Source organism: Cheilinus undulatus, linkage group 17, assembly GCF_018320785.1.
Source record: "Cheilinus undulatus linkage group 17, ASM1832078v1, whole genome shotgun sequence".
NCBI lineage: Eukaryota > Metazoa > Chordata > Actinopteri > Labriformes > Labridae > Cheilinus > Cheilinus undulatus.
Window position 1 is genome coordinate 19,361,505 of NC_054881.1, and position 19,141 is coordinate 19,380,645.

The 19,141-nt window shown below is 37.3% G+C and overlaps 1 protein-coding gene across 1 annotated transcript in view; it reads left to right on the forward strand.

The window, feature by feature from the left end:
• Positions 1-19,141, forward strand: part of tprn (taperin) — a 47,221-nt gene that overhangs the window by 21,140 nt on the left and 6,940 nt on the right. The window contains exons 3-4 of the mRNA XM_041811433.1: positions 17,040-17,238; positions 18,628-18,752. Coding sequence (XP_041667367.1) covers positions 17,040-17,238; positions 18,628-18,752 — 324 coding nt within the window. The remainder of the gene's footprint in view (positions 1-17,039; positions 17,239-18,627; positions 18,753-19,141) is intronic.

The window sequence follows — 19,141 nt, forward strand, 5'->3', positions numbered from 1 at the left end:
GTAACATCCTTTCACACTCATTACGGAAAAGTCTGTTACGGCCCTGATACTACCTCTCGATCCGGATCAGAGGTGGGGCAAGATCGACCCCTCATTGCGGAACATTTGCTTTCATACAGAATGGCGTTGCGGAATGAAGGCGTAACAGACACGGAAAAGAGAGGCAATGTGAAAGTAGCTTAAGTGCTACTGTGTAGTCAACAGAGGTGGAAAAAATACAAGAGTACTGCACTCAAGGAAAAGTACATTTACTTTGGTTAATCTACTAAAATACATGTAAAAGTACAAGTACCCCCCAAAAAACAACCCAATTACAACAATTTGAGTCAATGCAATTAGTTACTTTCCACCTTGGTTTGCAGAATGTGACCAACATTAGGCAGTGCTAGCCCTGCTGACCTGAATATCGTCACTCAGTGCTTTGATTATGTGGGTATAACCTACTCACAGCCTACATACAGCTTTATCTGCAATTTCTAGTTCAAAATACTAATATTTTGTTAAGAATAGTGCTGATAGTTCCTATGCCATTAGTTTGGTGATAGTTAGCAGCTTTATCATGAAGAACAATTACAGTGGCATCTTAAGTTTAGACTGAGTATTTGAGTAGGATCATGAGCCTGAGCTGATAAAAAATGTCAATGTTTGACTCATAATTCTGATTCTGACAACAAAAGGGTCCAAAATTTAACCATTTAGCCAGCTAATCCCACACCCCTACACAGAATATTTGTTACTATTCAGCTGCTAGTAGTATTTGCTGGCAATGCTGTTTACTTTTGGGTAGGTGAGAGAGGTGGTAATAGCGGTTTTCTTGCTGTTTGGGATATTTGAATTTCCCTCCATCCATCCATTCATTCATTGGAAGCATGAAAATGAGACAACAGATCTGACTACAACCCCAATGAGACAATTGTTACAGTCCTTCTTGATCATCAAGCATTTGCACCACATTATAGCAAGATGCTGTTCAAAATAAGGGAAATATAAGATTAGGTAAGAGTCACTTTAAACTAAATAACTGTTTAAATTTACAAAAGTCATGGCCAATCCCTACAAATCACCCACCAGACATATTTAGATCTGTGACATCTTTCCCTTATCTATTTTGAAACCATGTCAGACATTTATTCAACTGTGTGCCAAAGTTCACCGAAACTGTGGTCTTATCATGGCTGAAATCCAGTCCACTGTTTGACCTTTCACTCACAGCTGAAGATTTGAGTCACACTTTTGGCTTTTAACTCTGGAGATGCTGCCAAGTAGAATCAGTGATGATTTATTTTGAGATCAGTGTGTAGTAAGTCTCACATATTAATGCATGAAGACACAAGACCCCATAAAGAACATAGATCATCATTAAAACATGGTTTAACTACATAAAGGTGAAGAAAAAGACAATGAAAATCCTAAAACAATAAGACTTTTTTTTTTTTTTTTTACAAAGTCATAATGATCCTGTTCCACAGAAGGAAAATCCTAATCCCATGTGCTGGATCAATTCCTATCCTTTGTCCTGATTGTGGCTTTTTAGACACACCCACCCATCTTCACTTTTATGTATCAGATGCCCTAAAAGCTCCCACAATGCCGCTGTGTGGACTGCTGATAGGTTTCGATCCCCTCCCCACTGGTATCACCTTTCATATTCAATGTTTGCATTTTTATTAGTCTAAGCCGGCTCATTTTTATCAGCTGTCTGATGGAACACAACATTGTTAAAAATGTCTCCACAGGTCCGAGGCAGATCTATGTGGGGTTTTGTTGATACAAACAAGTTTTTAAAATGTGTCTCCTCCACTGTTCACTCCGTATCCATCAGATAATGCAACCCTGATAGCACAGAGAGATGAAAACACTCACACATGGCTACAAAGGTCAAACTCTTACAGCAGTGACTCACACTCACACTGTAAACATGGATTTTTCACATTCTGCTCTGTGTGCAACAACCACCTACTCGTGATTTTCAGTGTTGAGATACTTGAGTATTGAGAGCTGTAGCTCTTGAAGTATTTCCACATCAACACTGTTGTATGCTCATGTACGATCAACTATCTTCGTTTTTAATGGATGCTTGAGAACGTTTTATTTACTACAGATAAAAGGCGCATGGTTAGAAGGTTCTTTAATGATATATAATTATCTGATTTTTGATCTTTTTGCTCATATGTGACATATTTAAGATTTCTTTTCTGACAGTGTAAACAGCACAAGTCGAATCGATATAGAAAAATGTAGTTCTGGACAATTTGGTTAAAATGGGTGATGGCGGTTAATACAATGTTGCAAGTATGATATAATACATAAGTGGTGTCATGAGTCTACTTGCTCAATTATAAAGAAAAATGCAGGGAGTAATGATAGTTTTGACTACTAAAAACATCACGTAAAATGACAAAAAAAATCTTTATTTAGGTTTATCGTATGACAGGCCACTGTGTTATGAACCATCAGGCTAAATTTCAGTCATGAAAAACATCTCTAAGTTGATAAAACTAAATTTCAAAATCATTAAAAATGAGGCAGCAAAATCTGCTCTAGAATGGTATGGGCGTTTTGGTTGAATGAGCTGAAGTCACACGTGCTCAATAGAAACAATAATCCTCTGAAATAAAAAAAAAAAACACTTCCAATCAGAGCTGCCTGGCTCTGTGCCAGAACAGAGAGGCACAAGTTGGGGTTTTAATTTACTGTTTTCTGGCACAAACCTCTCTGTTATGGTACTTTTAATGGCCCATAGGGCACCGTGGCTGATAGATTTGAGAAATACACCTTACAATGAACAAAAACACAGCATGTAGCTGACTGTTAATGCTCAATGAAGGCAGTGACATCAGCTAACAACAGACTATACTGAGATTAACTGTTAGGTGATTTTATGTCATTGTAGTGTTTGGGTGTTGGGGAATTATCCCAGGACATGTCACAGGCTCCTATATTTGCCCTGTTGAAATAAAACTAATCCATAAAAAGGTAAACAACTTTTAACAGTCTAAAACAAAAATGTAGTCCCTCATGTATCTCAGTTTTACAGCAACCTTATTCCAACATATCTATTGTTAAGACACAAATTTTTGATTTCACTTCACAGGGAATTTAAATGGCATAAAAAGACAAAATCTGAAGTTTTAATAGTACTGCTTTCAAAATAACTATGTTTTTTCTGTTTTTGAAAGTACTTCTACAGACTGCAATCGTGGCGCTGTTCTAAACTTAAAGGTCTTATGCAGGTATTTTGTAAACCTCTCAAATACTATGCAAGAACTCACAGCCTTTTATGCATTTATGTTATTACATAGCCTGCCATTGCCATTGTTATAAGATTTATTTTGCAGCATTAAAAACAATGACTGAAGATCTTAGAGATACTGCACTTTTGGTGCTATTGATCATTAAATCATAGAGATTTGATCATTTTGATACATGTGGTAATCAAGAGTATAAAAAATGCTGACTACCTCAGTATTTGGATTTGCTGCCAATGTTTTTAGACAGTTAGCGTGTGAATTTGTGTGCCTGTTTTGATGATTTAAAAACAAAAAAATGCCAATACTGGGGATCAAGAGCCAATTTTCAGTGCATTTTCTGGCATTTATGCCCTCACTATGAACATTGCGGAGGTAAGGTGATCTCTTTCTGTCTGTGATGTTTTTGAAGGTACACTGTAAAAATGATTTTTGTGGCTAGTAAATCATATACATCAAATTATTTGAATTATACTAAAATAAATCATGTTAGAATGATAACTATTAGTTTGGGTACATTTTATCTATTTTACCTATTTTTAGCAAAAATAAATTTAATAGACTCTTTAAAAACATGTGCAAGAAAAATACGTACTGCCAGGTGTGCCCTCATCATTACATGCTCATTGCCCAAGGCTCTGCTTGTGCAGTTTTCCCAGCATGCCCTGGGTCAAACAGTTTGTGTTTTAATGTTTCCTGTTATGCAGTAATTACTGCTAAGATGATGTTGACCATGCCCCCGGTATTAGTGTTGCCTTTCAATTTTGCACCATGAGTGAAGTTACCCACTCAGTTACCCACTTTCTGCCTTTGGTGGCAACTGTGACCTTTTCCTGACAAGTGTGCTATATTCAATTGAAGAGCCCCTCCCAGGTCAGAGTTCACTTGTCTGTCTCGTCTTTACATTGCACTGCTCCGGTTACTTAAAAGAGATTTTGATATTTTCTCGAAATAATTATGTAAAATTTACACAGTTAAACTGAATGCAATTGGATGAATTGTTTCCTCAGTTTAATTGCGTACAGGTTGGTTTATATGGTGTAAGTAATGACGATAGTAACACATAGACAAGAATGCCACCAGTGGACATAACAATTGGCAATAATTGTTATGTACAGTACAGATGTTTTTTTTACATCACTTCTATTGGTGTAGCACTCCCACAGTGCCAACATTTCTCTCATATTTTACCATGAAACAGATCACAGTTCATCTAACAGGTCACATCACCTGCCCAATAACAAATTTCTTCTCTAAATCAGCTGCGTGATATGCTAAATATCAACATTAAATTGATGCGACACAACAGATAAACATCTGTCTCTGACATTGGCTCATGCTGACATCATTTGCCTATGGCAAATGTGAGTAAAAAAAAAAGAAAGGCTGATACTGATGTTAAACAGATGCATCACTAGCTAAAACACACAGAAAATTGACAGACAGGGAAACGAAATACTGGGTCATGCATCGTCATCATGTGTTTTTATCCAGCTAAGAAATATCAAGATATATCTTTCTGTCCTAACTGTACACTTATACTTAGATTTGCATGCACATGTGCTATTGCATACACCCACAGAAATGTGGCACTAGCTCTTTCACGTGTTTAATATATACACACATATATATATATATATATATATATATATATATATATATATATATATATATATATATATATATATACATAGAATAAGAAGGTAGCAGTAAATTCCTCCATACAGTAGATCTAGTCAGTTGGACGCTTTTTTTTTCACATATGACGAGATATCTCACAACACCTTGGCAGGAGCAGTATATTTCTGACCTGATTTTACTGCATGGATTAGAGCCAGACAAGTCTTCAGTAGGTGTTGCAGTGATGTCGATCCCACACTGCCCTTTTCCTGCATTCTGGGTCATTGATAGCCTTAAGCGCTGATATTTGGGTTGGAGCTGGAATCCCTGCAACCAACAAGTTATATTGTTGTAAGCTCACTGAAGGAGATTGGCTGCCAAGGTGTGTGTCTCCTTGACAGCAGGGAGCTGTTGGCACTCTGTAAATTACTCATAATGAGTGTGAATGTGCTAACAGGAATGTTCCCTATGCTGTAGCAGGAGCTGATGACTTTTTAAACTAAAATCTGGGCAGACAAACAGAGCTCCTATCCTCACATGAAAAGTCAGATGGGGTTTCTTCTATTTTTATTGATTTATGCTAGAGTTGTAAATAATTGAGCATATATTACTTGCAGAGTAAAAGCAAACATTATTATTTTATTTCAACGAAAGAACATTTTAGTGCGATGATTTTTAGTAAAGTGTACTAAGAAGAAAATAAAAAGAATATGCTCTTGGGTTTATCTCTAGTGGTGCACCTATCACTCTTCTCCCATTAGTAAGATCTGTAGTTCACTCCAGTAATCCTAATTTACAGCACAGTGGAAAGGTACACAGCCTGTTTAGTTTGCAGCATTTATTATCCCTCCCTCTGGAGCGAATGCAGCTGCAGCTAAACTCTTCAGACGGTTCATTGTGGTGCTGTGCTAATATTATCTGCTCGGCTGGAGATTAGCTCTAATCAGGCACCTGCTCATCTCCTCCGAGCAGGTACGCACTCTGAGTCCTGTTAGAGGACTTTGACAGGCCATATGAGGCAGGCTGTTTGCAGAAAATTGCTTTTCAGACACAGACATCAGGTGCTACATTGGCTGTATGTCAGCAGGTGCACACCCAGTCCCAGTATGACCTTAGACACCACACCTTTGACCAGCTGGCACCAATGAGATAAATATAGAAACACTTACTGATGGATGCACATCCAGTCAGACACATAACTCTCAAACTGGAATTTCACTACAAGACAATAATCTGGTTTTTAAGATATACACAGATGCTTTCAAATAGGATAAACTAACGTCATTTATATGGAAATAGTTTATGGTGATGTTGATTTGAAGAAAATAGATGTCAGGCCTAATGCTCAGTAAAATGATTGAACCACAAGTGATAGGACTGCACAATTTTGGCCAAAATGATAATTATGATATTTTGATCATTAAGCTCATTATTAATTATCACTATAATTTTTGATTAAAGCGATATTTTCATTGGTTTTTTTTTTTTCATTTTCAGGAAAAAATGAAAACTAGCTACCTACCTACTGTTAGAGCCAGATTGGGACAAAAGTTCTTCTACGGTGTTATGTTAGCCCCGAGAAACACCTACTGTTGGCCTAGACAAAATATGATCTTTAACCCTTAGGGGTTGTTGAGGCCACTTTGCAGCTTTTTTGGTTGTTTAATTTTTCATTTTTTTAAATTATTTTTGCTGTGTTAATGCTGATAACATACTTTTTGGAGGCTACATGTTTTTTCATTCGATATCAGAGCCTACAATGAGTCAGTAATAAGCTATGTACACTTTTTGTACACACTCATGCTGTTGGTGACCAAAAATGCCCCACTGAAACCCACTGAAACCACAATTAATGATCCCCAAGACATTACAGTCAAAATAAATATGTATTTATGATATCAGGCAGTCATTCTGGAGTCATAGCTTCAAATTTGCAGTTTTTTCTGTCTGGCATGAGGGGAAATTGTATGCTTTTTTCCTGGTTTTCTGTATGTGCGCTATGGTAACAATTTATCAGAATCTCAAAAAGTAGTGCAAAAAAATCAAAAATTGTTGTTCATTATCAGCATAATCTGTGATAATCCCCGTCAAGGAAATCCAATTTGCATGTAATATATGAAAAATATTTATTTTTTTGTGTGTTTTTACATGACTTATATCAGCATTTTTGCAATTAAAATGGCATTGAAAGAGTTTCATTTTTAAACATTAATACATTTTAGTATTTATAATTAGGTCAGATCTTGATTTGAAGAAACTGTACAGCATCTGTTTTTGGCCTCTTACATCATGAGTGCAACAATTTAATAAAATCTTAAATTTTGTGTGCAGTGATGGTTGTCCTTCTGGAACTTTGTTCTTGGTCACCTCTCTTTCCAAGTTATCAAAGTTCTTCACCTCCGATTGCTCAGTTGAGCTATGCCACTGGCTCTTTTTTTGTGGCCTTCCCCAGATCTGTGCCTCGCAATAATCCTGTCTCTGCAATTTAAACAGGGTTCTCTTGTTGTGGTAAAATATGACTGAAGACCAATAGATTTCTGTACTTTTTGATACCTACAATCATTGAAAAAAGCATATTTCATCATTTTGATATGCATCGTATTTAAGAGTATAGAAAACGTTTAAAACCTGAGTGTACAGAAATGTTGACAATGTTTTTGCACACTTTTTTACAGGACAACATGGTTTGATTTTTACTAGAACTGTAGAAAAGTTTGTATTTCTGGTGTTGTGACAACCATTTTTGATTTCTGTACATAAATGCTGTCATGCTGCTGCTCCATCAGTTGTGCTAAAATGTAGCGTCACTGTTACTCAGCAGCTTTGATTTCAACCAGATCAGCACTGGCACTAGCAGGGAAATCGCCCTCCATGTTTGTATTTGTGTGAGAGAGGAAAGCGGGTCCATTCAGTAGGAACCAATTTTCACCAAACGAGGACAAGCCATGCTGGGTGGCCTGGAAAAATTCCTGGCAGAGCTCCCATCTCGCACCATTGGCCGAGGCACACTCATGAAGACATAATCTAATCTGCTGACTCTTCTTCTTCTCTTCTCCATCGCTTCGGCTTTTGTCCGCCCTCCTCTCGTCCTGTTGTGCTTTCTGAAAATACATAGAAAGAAAAAAACAGATCTGATGAAACATGACAGGAAAGAACTTGTGGAATACATTTCTGCAGAGATATGTATTCACTGAGCTGGTTCATGTTGAGTCTGGCTGTGCTGAAGTTGCTGAAGCTCCTCGCTCAGCATGCAACCACTGTCTTAACAAGTTGTCATTTTGTATTCAGCTTCAAAACAAATCCTTGTATTCTGAATGAAAAAAACACACCACAAAGCTGAAATTGCTCAGATAACTTTCTGAACTGTTTGTTTTTGTGGCAAGGATGATCTTCTCTATGTAGCCTAAACCTTCATTTCTTCCTCATACTAAATAACAATAATGACATTTGTAAACCATTAACAGACATTTTTATATGATTATGAAAAAGCAGAATAATTTAAAATTACCAAACGAAAAAGTCAAATTAAGAAACAGATGCTAAGTGCTGTACATTCCTATATTTTCTTGCTCTTAATGCAGGGATTTCCATCACTGCACCTTAGATAATGATTTAACACTGTGCTTTTCATAGTGTTAGTTAATTGTTCCAGTCCTTTGTATTGCACCATGCAGTAACCAACACAGTATCATAGGCCTTTCCTTCTCTTTAAGGTCAGTCAGTAACTGTGCTGCTAATATACACGTCATTGAACTTGTTTGCTCCTGACTTGGTTGTCAGAAGAGATCAAGAAGTCAGAAGGTAATAAAACCAACCTCCTTTTCACCTCAGGAAAAACAAGAACAGATACAGCAACAAAATGTCAACATAGAATAGTAAGTCATTAAGTTAGAATATAATACAGTTAAAAGTCATAGGTTGTCAGATTGCTTTTAAAGGTGTTAATATCTACTTAATGTGAGCAGACTCAGCATCAGCTTTACAAACACATGCAAACATATGCAGCGCTCCACATCAGCTCAGATAATTCAAACAAACCCAGCTTAATGAATCATTTCTTGATGGCCTGTCAAAGCCACAGCTTCCTGTTTAAAGCGCCCTGTGGTGAACGAGAAGGACAGCAGGCCTGGGTCTGGCCTCTGCTGGCCCGGCCCACAGCCCGAGGACAGAAGACGGATCGTTTCAGCCTCTGTGATGAATCCTTTTATCAGAGAGATGAAAAAGAGCCACAACTGAAGCTTCAGTATGAGCAGCAGCGGGCTGGAAGATGTCCCTCTGAGTTTGCTGTAAACCAGGAGCTAGAATTGAAAGTCACTGCGAGAAAGGTGATGGAGACATTTCAGAGAAGTGTTGTCTAACCAGGGTCTCATGAGAGGAGAGCGCTGTTAGACCGCATTAAAAGAAACCTGAAAGACAGTGAAAGAGGAAGTGAGCCCAGCAGATAGTCTGATTTATTGATAGACTTGCTTTGGCATCCAGAGACTTCCTTGAAGACAGGATGCCAGTTAAGCCAGGAAACGCTTTTTGTGGTGTAAGAACTTAGACAGGAACCAAATACGGAGGTTTAGGGGCTAAAAATAGACGATGACTGTGACAGAGGGCCTTTTACAGATGGTAATATAGTGTCAGAACCTCTCTCTGTATAGTAAGGAGTTCATGTTTTGTTAGTTGTGTTGTTTGGATAATACATTAAGTTTTTAATGGTTTGTTTAAAAGAGGTATAGGGTGAGAAAATACTGTTCATATCAATATATGTTATATTGATGTGGAAAAATAAATAGATGCCAGACCATAGCTCTGTAAAAAGAGAACTACTGACAGTAATGTGCTTATTGGCCTGAAGATAATCTATTTGGAATGTTTAGTTTAGATGGAGGATTCAACAATAAGTCAGCCCATGGCTCAATACACAGTTTTGATTTCTAGGGCTGTTGGAGTATTTTTTGGTATGAATTTTACAAGTAGTGTTTTATATGCTGCAGAAATCTGCCTGCCCAGCAGACTGTATTACAGTCTTGATCGGTATAATCCTTAGGTGGAAATAAGTTTCCAGATTTGAGTTTGCTCAATAAAAGGGCTTGTTTTGCCACTAACATGCTAATACTGTTATTCCACCTGAAGTACAGTATGATGTTTGATTTAAAGAAAAAGAAACAAAATTATCCTTCTCAAATCTGTCAGACCCTAAACAGACAAGTGGTTGTAATGTTAATTTTCAGAGCATGGGCGGTGCCCCTAACTCCACCAGGATTGATTGATGTTTAAAATGGCAAGTGTGGACTGGATGTAATATTTCTAAGAATATTACATGGTTGGGGTAGCAGTAGGAATGCAATTCCTGTGCTCTAGGGGTAACATATCTTGATTCTGTTAATGTATTTTGACTTTGAGCAACAATGAGAAAATTTTATGACAGTATCGAGCTCAAGACGTTCTAACACTTAAAAATATGCTTTAGTAAAACAAATGAGTGATATAATCTCCACTGCTTATAATGATATGATTTTGATTTTGTATGGTATGGTATGGTATTCCTGTGTCATATAATTATATGTATGAAATGGTGTATTATGGAATGCTGGTCCGTGCTATGCTAGTCAAATGTATATTATTGTGTGGATGTTGTGGTGTAGTGTATGGTATGTCATGTAATTGTGTGGGATAGCATGTTGTAAAATGGTTTGCTATGCTATAGTATGGCATATATTTGTATTGTTTGGGATGGCACTGCATTGTATGATATGTCATATAATATTATGACTATAATATGACATGATATGATATTATAATGCGCTATGCAATTTAAAGATACACAATACTAGGCTATGCTATATCATATGATGGTATGGTACGGTAATGTATGTCATGGTATAATGTTTTATATAATGGGATAGTGTATGCTATAATGGAATGTTTTGCTAAGCCATGGTATGGCATATTATAAAATCATATGGGATGGCATAGTATGAGATGGGATGGTTGAGTATGGGATGGGATGGTATGGTATTGTTTGGTATGGTATAGTATGAGATAGGGCTGGGTGATTATGGTAAAAATCAAATTCACGTTTTTTTTTTTTGTTTTCGTTTTTTTTTTTTACATTTTTACCTTTTCACCTAATTAAGATTAATGATTATTCCACCACCAACCTCTGTCTCGGTTTATTCCACAAATATTTGTATGTTTTAAAAAAAAAAATTTGAAAACAACACGCACAGATAAATAATTTATGGTTATTTATTGAAACAATTGAAATCAAAACGCATGCCAGCTGAAATAAAGATGTTTTTGGTAAAAAGTCAAATTTTTCAAGAAAAGTAGAAAATAAGGAACTTGTCTTTCTTGCTAACAACATAAATTATTTTTATACTGTTGTATAAAAAGTAGAAAATAACTTTGCTGCTTGAAATATTGAAATAATTGACACAGCAGGTTTATGTCAGTTAGAGGCTCTAAATGTCGATTCCAATTATTTTTTGATTAATTGCCCAGCTCTAGTATGAGATGAGATGATATTGTGTGGTATGGGATGAGATGGGAGTCTTCCATCCTAATAGTCCTAGTATGACAACATTTTTCTCACATTTGACCCTGAAATTGGATCAGACTATGTCCAACAGGTCCCCTTGTCTGCCTTATAAAAAATCTCTTCTTTGATTCAGCAGCTAGAGACACAATGCTGGCATAGAACTGACATTATTGGTACTTGTAAACAAGGCCGATATTGGCTAACACCAATGTTCAAACTGATGCATCTGAATCCCTATGAGAAATAAGAACTTTATTCCAGGAGGGTCTGATTGTTTCAAAGAGAGAAGTGTGGCAGCTCTTTTTGTTTAGAGAAAGAAATGAACTGAATCTTGAGACCCTTAGTAAAGTTTTAACACAATTTGCATAAAACTCTGTTAACAGTGATTACATCAAGCTCATTTACCAGTTTAGGTGCATTATCATGCTGGGATTAGGTTTCAGCCTTAACGGCCAGTTTTGCAGCAGCTGGCTGAAGTTATCTACTGGAGCAGTTCCAAAATTTAAAATGTTCTTTGTCAGTCATTGATACTACTAAAAAGGCAAAAATAAAGCCCTTGTTGATAAATTTGGTAGTTCCTGCTTTAACACATAATTGGATGAAAGGTTACTGTTAAAGGCCTCTTATTAGTTCACAGAGTTCATCCACTGATCTCTGACTTCTACACACTGTTGCTTGACATGAATACCAACGATAACTAAGCTTCCTGACTGCAATCATTATCTCAATAGATGGACTTATTCTCCAACTCTTTTATCTGCACTAATTGGATTTAAGCACCTTTTAAATCCCTAAAACATGATTACTAAAGTCCAATGGGCTTTATCTGTAAAGAATCCTTAAGTGCTCAAGCCAGTTCAATGACAGCAGTCCTAATCTATTTAAGGTCCCATGGAGCCTGATCTATCTTTTGTTCTTTAAAGATCCATAGTCAGCCTTTGGACCCTTCCTTAATGTGAAGTCTCAAAAAGTCTGAATCTATGGGCCCCTTGTCCTTAATCTCTGGACAAGAATCTTAAATATTTAGACTTTATTTGAATTATGCAAATTAATCATGTTTTTGTGCAAAATTAACTCTGTGAGATCCACAACAAGAAAATAAATTAATGATTTTAAAGACTCACAACAGGTGCAGATAGACCCAATCTGAAATAGTAAATAGCCAATTTTGGAAATACTTGATTGGGTATGTATGGGTGGAGAAACCTCCTTTAAATCTTGATTAATTAGATAGACCACGTGCAGTTTTAATGTAACAGACAAATATCAGATTTCACGGAGAAATACTGATCATTAAATGATGATAAAGGTTATGAAAAAAGAAGCACATTTTGTAAGTGAGGTTAAGTGTGAAGTCGGACTGGCATGGCTGCTAACTCGTGGCCTTGTGATGGAGATTACTGCAGATTTAGATCATGGCCTGCAGAGTAGATGGAGCCAGGTACAGTACGTAAAGAGCAGTCAGCTGACGGACAAACCTGCTGTTATGTGTTTGTGTGTTTATAGCCTGTCATCACCATGGCAACTCAAGAGGAGATAATAAAGCCTTCAGTGTGCAACGCCTGCGTGTGGTCAGAATCCATGAATGGAGGCTTTTTAGATTGATGGATGTATTTGATTGTGTAGTATTTGCATGCCAGGTACTTGAAAGGGCCCAACCCTTTTGGTTATGATAGACACCTGAAGAACTGTTGCATACCTTAAGGGCTCCATGGATCCAAGCTACAGTATGCCTGTTTTTTTGCCAGCAAATAGATGCCGAAACCAAGTATGATCATACCACAAATCAGTTCTTGAAGCAGCAACACAAACTGTGTTGTTATAACAAGGAAGTTTAACATTATCACAAAGTCCATCTTGTTTCAAATGCACAGTATGTAATTTCAGCCACCATTGATTGGTGCTCTCAATCAAAACAGCAAAAAAGATGATGAGTAGAATAACGCTGCACAGCTCCACCCATCCTCACTTACGGCTTGTTTTGAATTGAATACTCTGTTCAGTAAAAAAAACTGCACTCCATAAGGTTTATTTACTAAACAGTCAACTAACATTTCAGTTTCATGGATGAATTTCACATAATCGGTGGGAAAAGCTGTTAAAAGTTGCCTTCCTGTTTCTCAGATTGCTTGCATCATTAACCTGGAAGGCAATGTCAAAGAATAATCATGGTCCATCATAAGTAGGAACCACAAAATATGTATGAGGTACAGCAACAGAACAGCAAATTCTTTTGTAGCAGTCATCCACTAGCATACAGTCTCTTCATGGCATCAATACAATGTCATCTGCCATCACCTATGAAAACTGAAGAATTTCTGTCAGTTTGAAAACTGTTGGAAACATCTGATGTAATCTAAGAACTTAGCTAAATAATATAGAAAGCATAGGAGCTGTCATTTTTGCATATATTTTCACATAACAGCATGATGCTGATCTTATCCCTTCTCTGCACTGGCAGCAAAATCCTTCCACTGAGTTCACTTTAAGTGTTATAGCAGAGTTTTGTTGTTGCAGTAACTTTAAGAAGCCATCTTTAAAGGGCTGAGATATTTCCGTCGGGAATAACGTCAGTCACTGACAGCTAAACCCCTAAAATCTTTGATGGCAGAGCTGCCGTTCATATTGGATTGCATGATGCAACAAAGTGGAAGGGCCCGTCTCGCCTGGTGGATCTACACTTGCAGACCACTGAAGCGTTACCAAACAGACATGTCTTACAGCGGACGCTCTGAGACAATCAATCACAGGCCCCCAGAGCTCCTGTAAGGCTGCCACCTGTCCCACTTAGAGGACACTACAGTACATGACGCTGCACACGGTCTGAAACTAACTGCATCTGGCTCTCCAAGATCCCAATTAAAGCTCTGTTGAATTAGTTATGAGGGAGCTGGTTTGTTAAACAGGCATTACTGCAGAGTTAGCAAAGAGCAGGGACACGTGATCAGCAGAGATGGTTTAATCACAGAGCAATAAGGATGTAAAACCTGTTAATGTTTACTGAGCTTGTAAATTGCAGCTGTGTTTAAGAAGAGTGATGCCTGTGGGATGTTAGGATCTGAGTTCTGAGACGTGAAGATGTCTGATATGTTTAGATCTTGTAAAGTTTGGCTTCTGCACAACACAATTCAGCGAGTAAACAGTCAACAGCGGGGGGTTGTTTTGGAGGTAAACACATGGGGCTGCTGAACAAAGAACAGGTCTGAAGAGACAAAACAAGTCACTGCTGCTCAGTGACAATCAGTACCCACAGACAAATCCGAAAAAGCTAGAATATGTTAACTTTATAAATTATTTTACATTAAATTCATAAAACATCAACTATTATTCTTGATTCTTTCCCCCTTTTTAACACCTAGCCTGTATGCATAAAATCATGGTCATTACTATGGTAGGTTTTATTGCCTTCAAGGTTGAACTTTATATGTGTATTGCTTTTGTCAGTTATTATAAACAGCATGTTCCAAGTAAAGCTATCTTATCTAAAGGTATAGAATCATATCACACAACTAATGTGGTAAGCCGCATGTTTCCGTATTGGATTATATAGTCTCAATCATTGACTGATACAAACACATTTTTTAAAGATTATGGCTGTTGTTCCTAAATGCTTCTGCTTTCTAAAAGTATCACTTAAAGTTGACTGTGGAATATCCAGAAAGGATGAAATTTCACAAACCGTCTTGTTGCAAAGGTGGCATCCATCACAGTACCACTCTTGAAGTCACTGAGCTCTTCAGAATGTAACGTTTTGTGTCACAAATGTTTGCAAGTGGAGACTACATGGCTAAGTGCTTGATTTTATACACCTTTGGCAACGGGGCTGATTAGAACAGCTGAATTCAATAATTAACAGGTGTGGCCAAATACTTTGGTCCATATAGTGTATAATGCAGAAAAAGACAACGCTATGGGGCAATTAAGAAACAGTGCCAATACATAGGTTGCCTAACAGAGCATGATCAGACTCTAATTTACAGTCACTTTCAACAGCAATCAACAAACATTAATAGAAAATAATTTACCACACAATGTGAAGACAGTTACTTATTCACTTGATCATAAAAAAAGTAAAGGACACCTAGTTAAATCCAAGTTATAGACATATATTTCAGTCAATGAAAAATTATGTTACTGTATGTTACTGTAAAGCAGTGGTTCTCAACTGGTCGAGTCCTGGGACCCACTATCAACTCCTAAAGGAGAATTGCGACCCCAATTTCTGATATTTTTCATCAGTCAGATTTATTTCAAACAAAATTGTCGAGCTTGGACCTCAGACAGATGAGACCAAACAAAGAAACAGGACTAAACAAGCATGTTTTTGGAGTTTCATAGATAAATTAGCGCAATTTTTTTTTTTTTGCACACACATCTGCAACCCACTAGAAAGGACTTTGCGGCCAACTTTTAGGTCCCGACCCACCAGTTGAGAACCACTACAATAAAGCAAACTTAACAGGAAATAAAAGGCTCTGTTTACATTTGTCATCAACAGTGTATTTTGGGCATTTAGCTAGATACCAAGTGACCACTTTAGTACTGCATGCAAACATTGAATTAACATACATCTTCTGTCACAGCCTGATATTGGCACTCATTTGTCTGACTCTAAAGCAAACAACAGCCCAAACATCATTTCTGTGGCCCTCCACTGTGGATTGGTATCCCTACATGCTGCGTACAGTGGAGCTGCTTCAAGGAAGAATAAATAGGAGCCACAAGTTAACAGGCTAGTGGTGCCTCTTTAACAGCTTTTCTCCCTCATTTTGTCATAAACATGCTTTTAAGGAAAACTGTGTTGTGCTACTTACTGCAGCAAATAAATTTTGTGAGGTACTGGGTAGCTTTTCCCCCCATTTTTGCTGTTTTGCAGACAAAAAGGCAAATATGTACCAAATGAAGAGCCATTTGAGACCCAAAAGACTGGCTGATCTCTAAAAAGAGCAGATTCCCATCACTTCAAGTGAGGCTGGAAGGAAAAAATAAAGCCATGCTTTTTATTTTATATCGAATTACTGTAGATCCCATCAGCTGATAGGACAAGACTGTCCTTAATGCATGGAAGTGTTTCATCTACACAACCAATCCATCTGAATGAAGGCACCCCAGACCAACTCTGTATGAGCTATCAGATATCACACTGTTCAGTGCACATGGAAGTGCATCCATCCACACGAAACATTAAAGATTACCACTTGGTTTCTGAATGGTGAGAACAGATGTTAGTCCTTGTTTTGTCTAAACAGGATTTCTTGGTTTCTGACGAACTAGGAATCATCTAAATCACGAACGAGCATCTGTTCATTTATATTAACTCCAACCAAAGTCCAATTGCTTAAGCTGGTGACTGGTGTTGTAGTCATTTTTCATGGTTTCAGTAAAGCAAAAATGGAGAAAATGTAGAGAAGAGGAGGGCTGCATCTTCATTTGTTTGCTGCTTGTGTACAAAAATGGCATGTCATGTACCCTATGCTCCTATCTGGGTCCTTCTTTGTTTCATATTGTGTTATTTTCTTATTTGTATTATTAAATTGCCCTTTTCTTGGACAACAAGAAAGGAGCAGGACTGCCTTACAATGTAAGCTGTAGATAATAGTTGATAACAGTTTAATTCATGTATATGTGTTTGTCTTTTGCAGCTAAAGATCTCCTTCAATGAGTCCAGTCTGAAGAGTACATACGAGTATCCATCAGAGAACAGCTGGGACAGTGGGGAGGAGGATGAGGGGGAGAAACAGGACACAAAGGTGGCAGAAGAACAGCCAAGCATGGTCGGACGCATCCACATCCCTCGGCCTAGTTTCGCCAACTCACCAACTCACCTGAATAACAGCAACGGTAAGACTGTGTCAGATGGGAGTCATCTTATTCACAAGTCTAACACATCCTTCAGTATGCCATCGTTAGCCATGATCAGGGAAGCAGTGGAAACAGGAATGTGCCTGAATTCATTTTACTGGTTTATTTTTAATCTCTTTATATGCGCAGTAAATTTTAAGAGCTGCTCCATAGAGCTAACAATATACGCTTAAACTGGCTATCGTTTTTATCATTTGCTGAATATTTTCACTAAATGAAACTCAAAACTGTCTAAAAACTTCTTTGAAGTAAAAGCAATGTCTGAATTTCTTTATTTTGTCTGACAGTTTCAAACATTGGGACTTTTTTAATCTAGATGCTAAAGAAGAAGTAGATCCTCTTTTTAGAAGAAACTAACACCAGAAAATTACTCATGTATTTGCTTGGAAAATTACTAAATTGTCAAAACAGATTGCAAGTAGAGCTTTTTCGATCACTAATCAAAAAATGTTGACTAATTACTGCAGCCCTATCTTAATGTACAGTAAACATACCCAAAAGATTTAAGCACAAGGGTAGTCTGATTACATTTTGTGTTGGACAATCAGTAAATGTACATAAAGCTGCTGTTATGTTTCCTTCAATTTTAAGATACAATTATACTTTATTGATCACCTGAGAGGAAATTCTAGTTGTAATATGAGAGTACACTTCCTGCACTTTGGAATTTTACAGTTGAAAAGGCATAAAACAAATCTTATCAATTACAAGCACCCATGAAGGGGAATTTACCAAAAGGTGTCATTAAATAATAAGGAAACTGTAAGGATGGAGAGCAGTATAAGATATGATGACAGAGACCCCTGCTGGACAATACGTGAACAACAGTATGATTAACAGTAAGTGTAGTGAACTCAATTTCCATTTCTGACTTAAGGGCAGCTCACCTGTAAAATTTACCCTTATTTATAAAAAAAAAAAATTCAATCTGATGTCCTCTCACGTCATGTAAAGAGGCGTCCTTGACTCAGGTGACCTGGGTTTGGGTCCAGCTTGTAGCTCCTTTGTTCCTCTCTGTCCCCAGTTTCCAACTCTGTCCACTGTTCTATCTTCAGTTAAGGCATTTAAGCACAAAAATAAATATTTAAAGTAAAAATATTTTAAATAATGCAATGTCTCTTTGATATGCATCTCTTTTTTGTCAAAAATGGCATTGTACTTTTATATAAATGTAAAAGAAAAAGAAATAATTGGAATAAGATATTTCACTCTATCTGAGGTTTTACAGAAACAGATCTTACCTGATCCAGTGCTAGCACTGTTTGGAGTGAGACCTAGTACTGTACAGCTCTCAAGTAACCAAAACAACATGGTTTGGTATGTGACACACACTGTTAGTGATACTTACTGTCTCTTTATTGTCTGCAGATCTCGCCAGCTATGTCCCCAAGCACTCGGTGGACTACAGCACGTGGCAGGAGCAGAAACTTGAAGAGAGTGCTTACCAGGAAGAAAAAGCTGCTCAGCAGCCCGAGATAACCGAGGAGGTTATGGTGAGATCATCCATCAAACTTTAACCTGTTTATTGTTCCTTTAGTAGAGGACTAATGCTGCCACTGAAGTTCCTGTTTACAATTTATTACATAATTGAATTACCACAGCAGCTCTTAAAGGGAGGGCTGAAGAGCATCTCTAGGGATAGATGGGACAAACAACTCCTCTCTTAAGCTAGAAGGAGACCCTTTTACTTACTATAATGGTGTTTGTTTTCCAATTAAATTACTTCATCTTCCAGTTTACCCACAGTATAAAATCTTCAGTAAGGGTTTGAGCTGTCACTGGAGAAGGCACCATGACAAAAACAAAAGAAATCAGTTTAGACTTGAGAAAAAGAATTGTTAATGCTCACAAAGCAGGAGAAGGATGTATAAAGTTATTACAG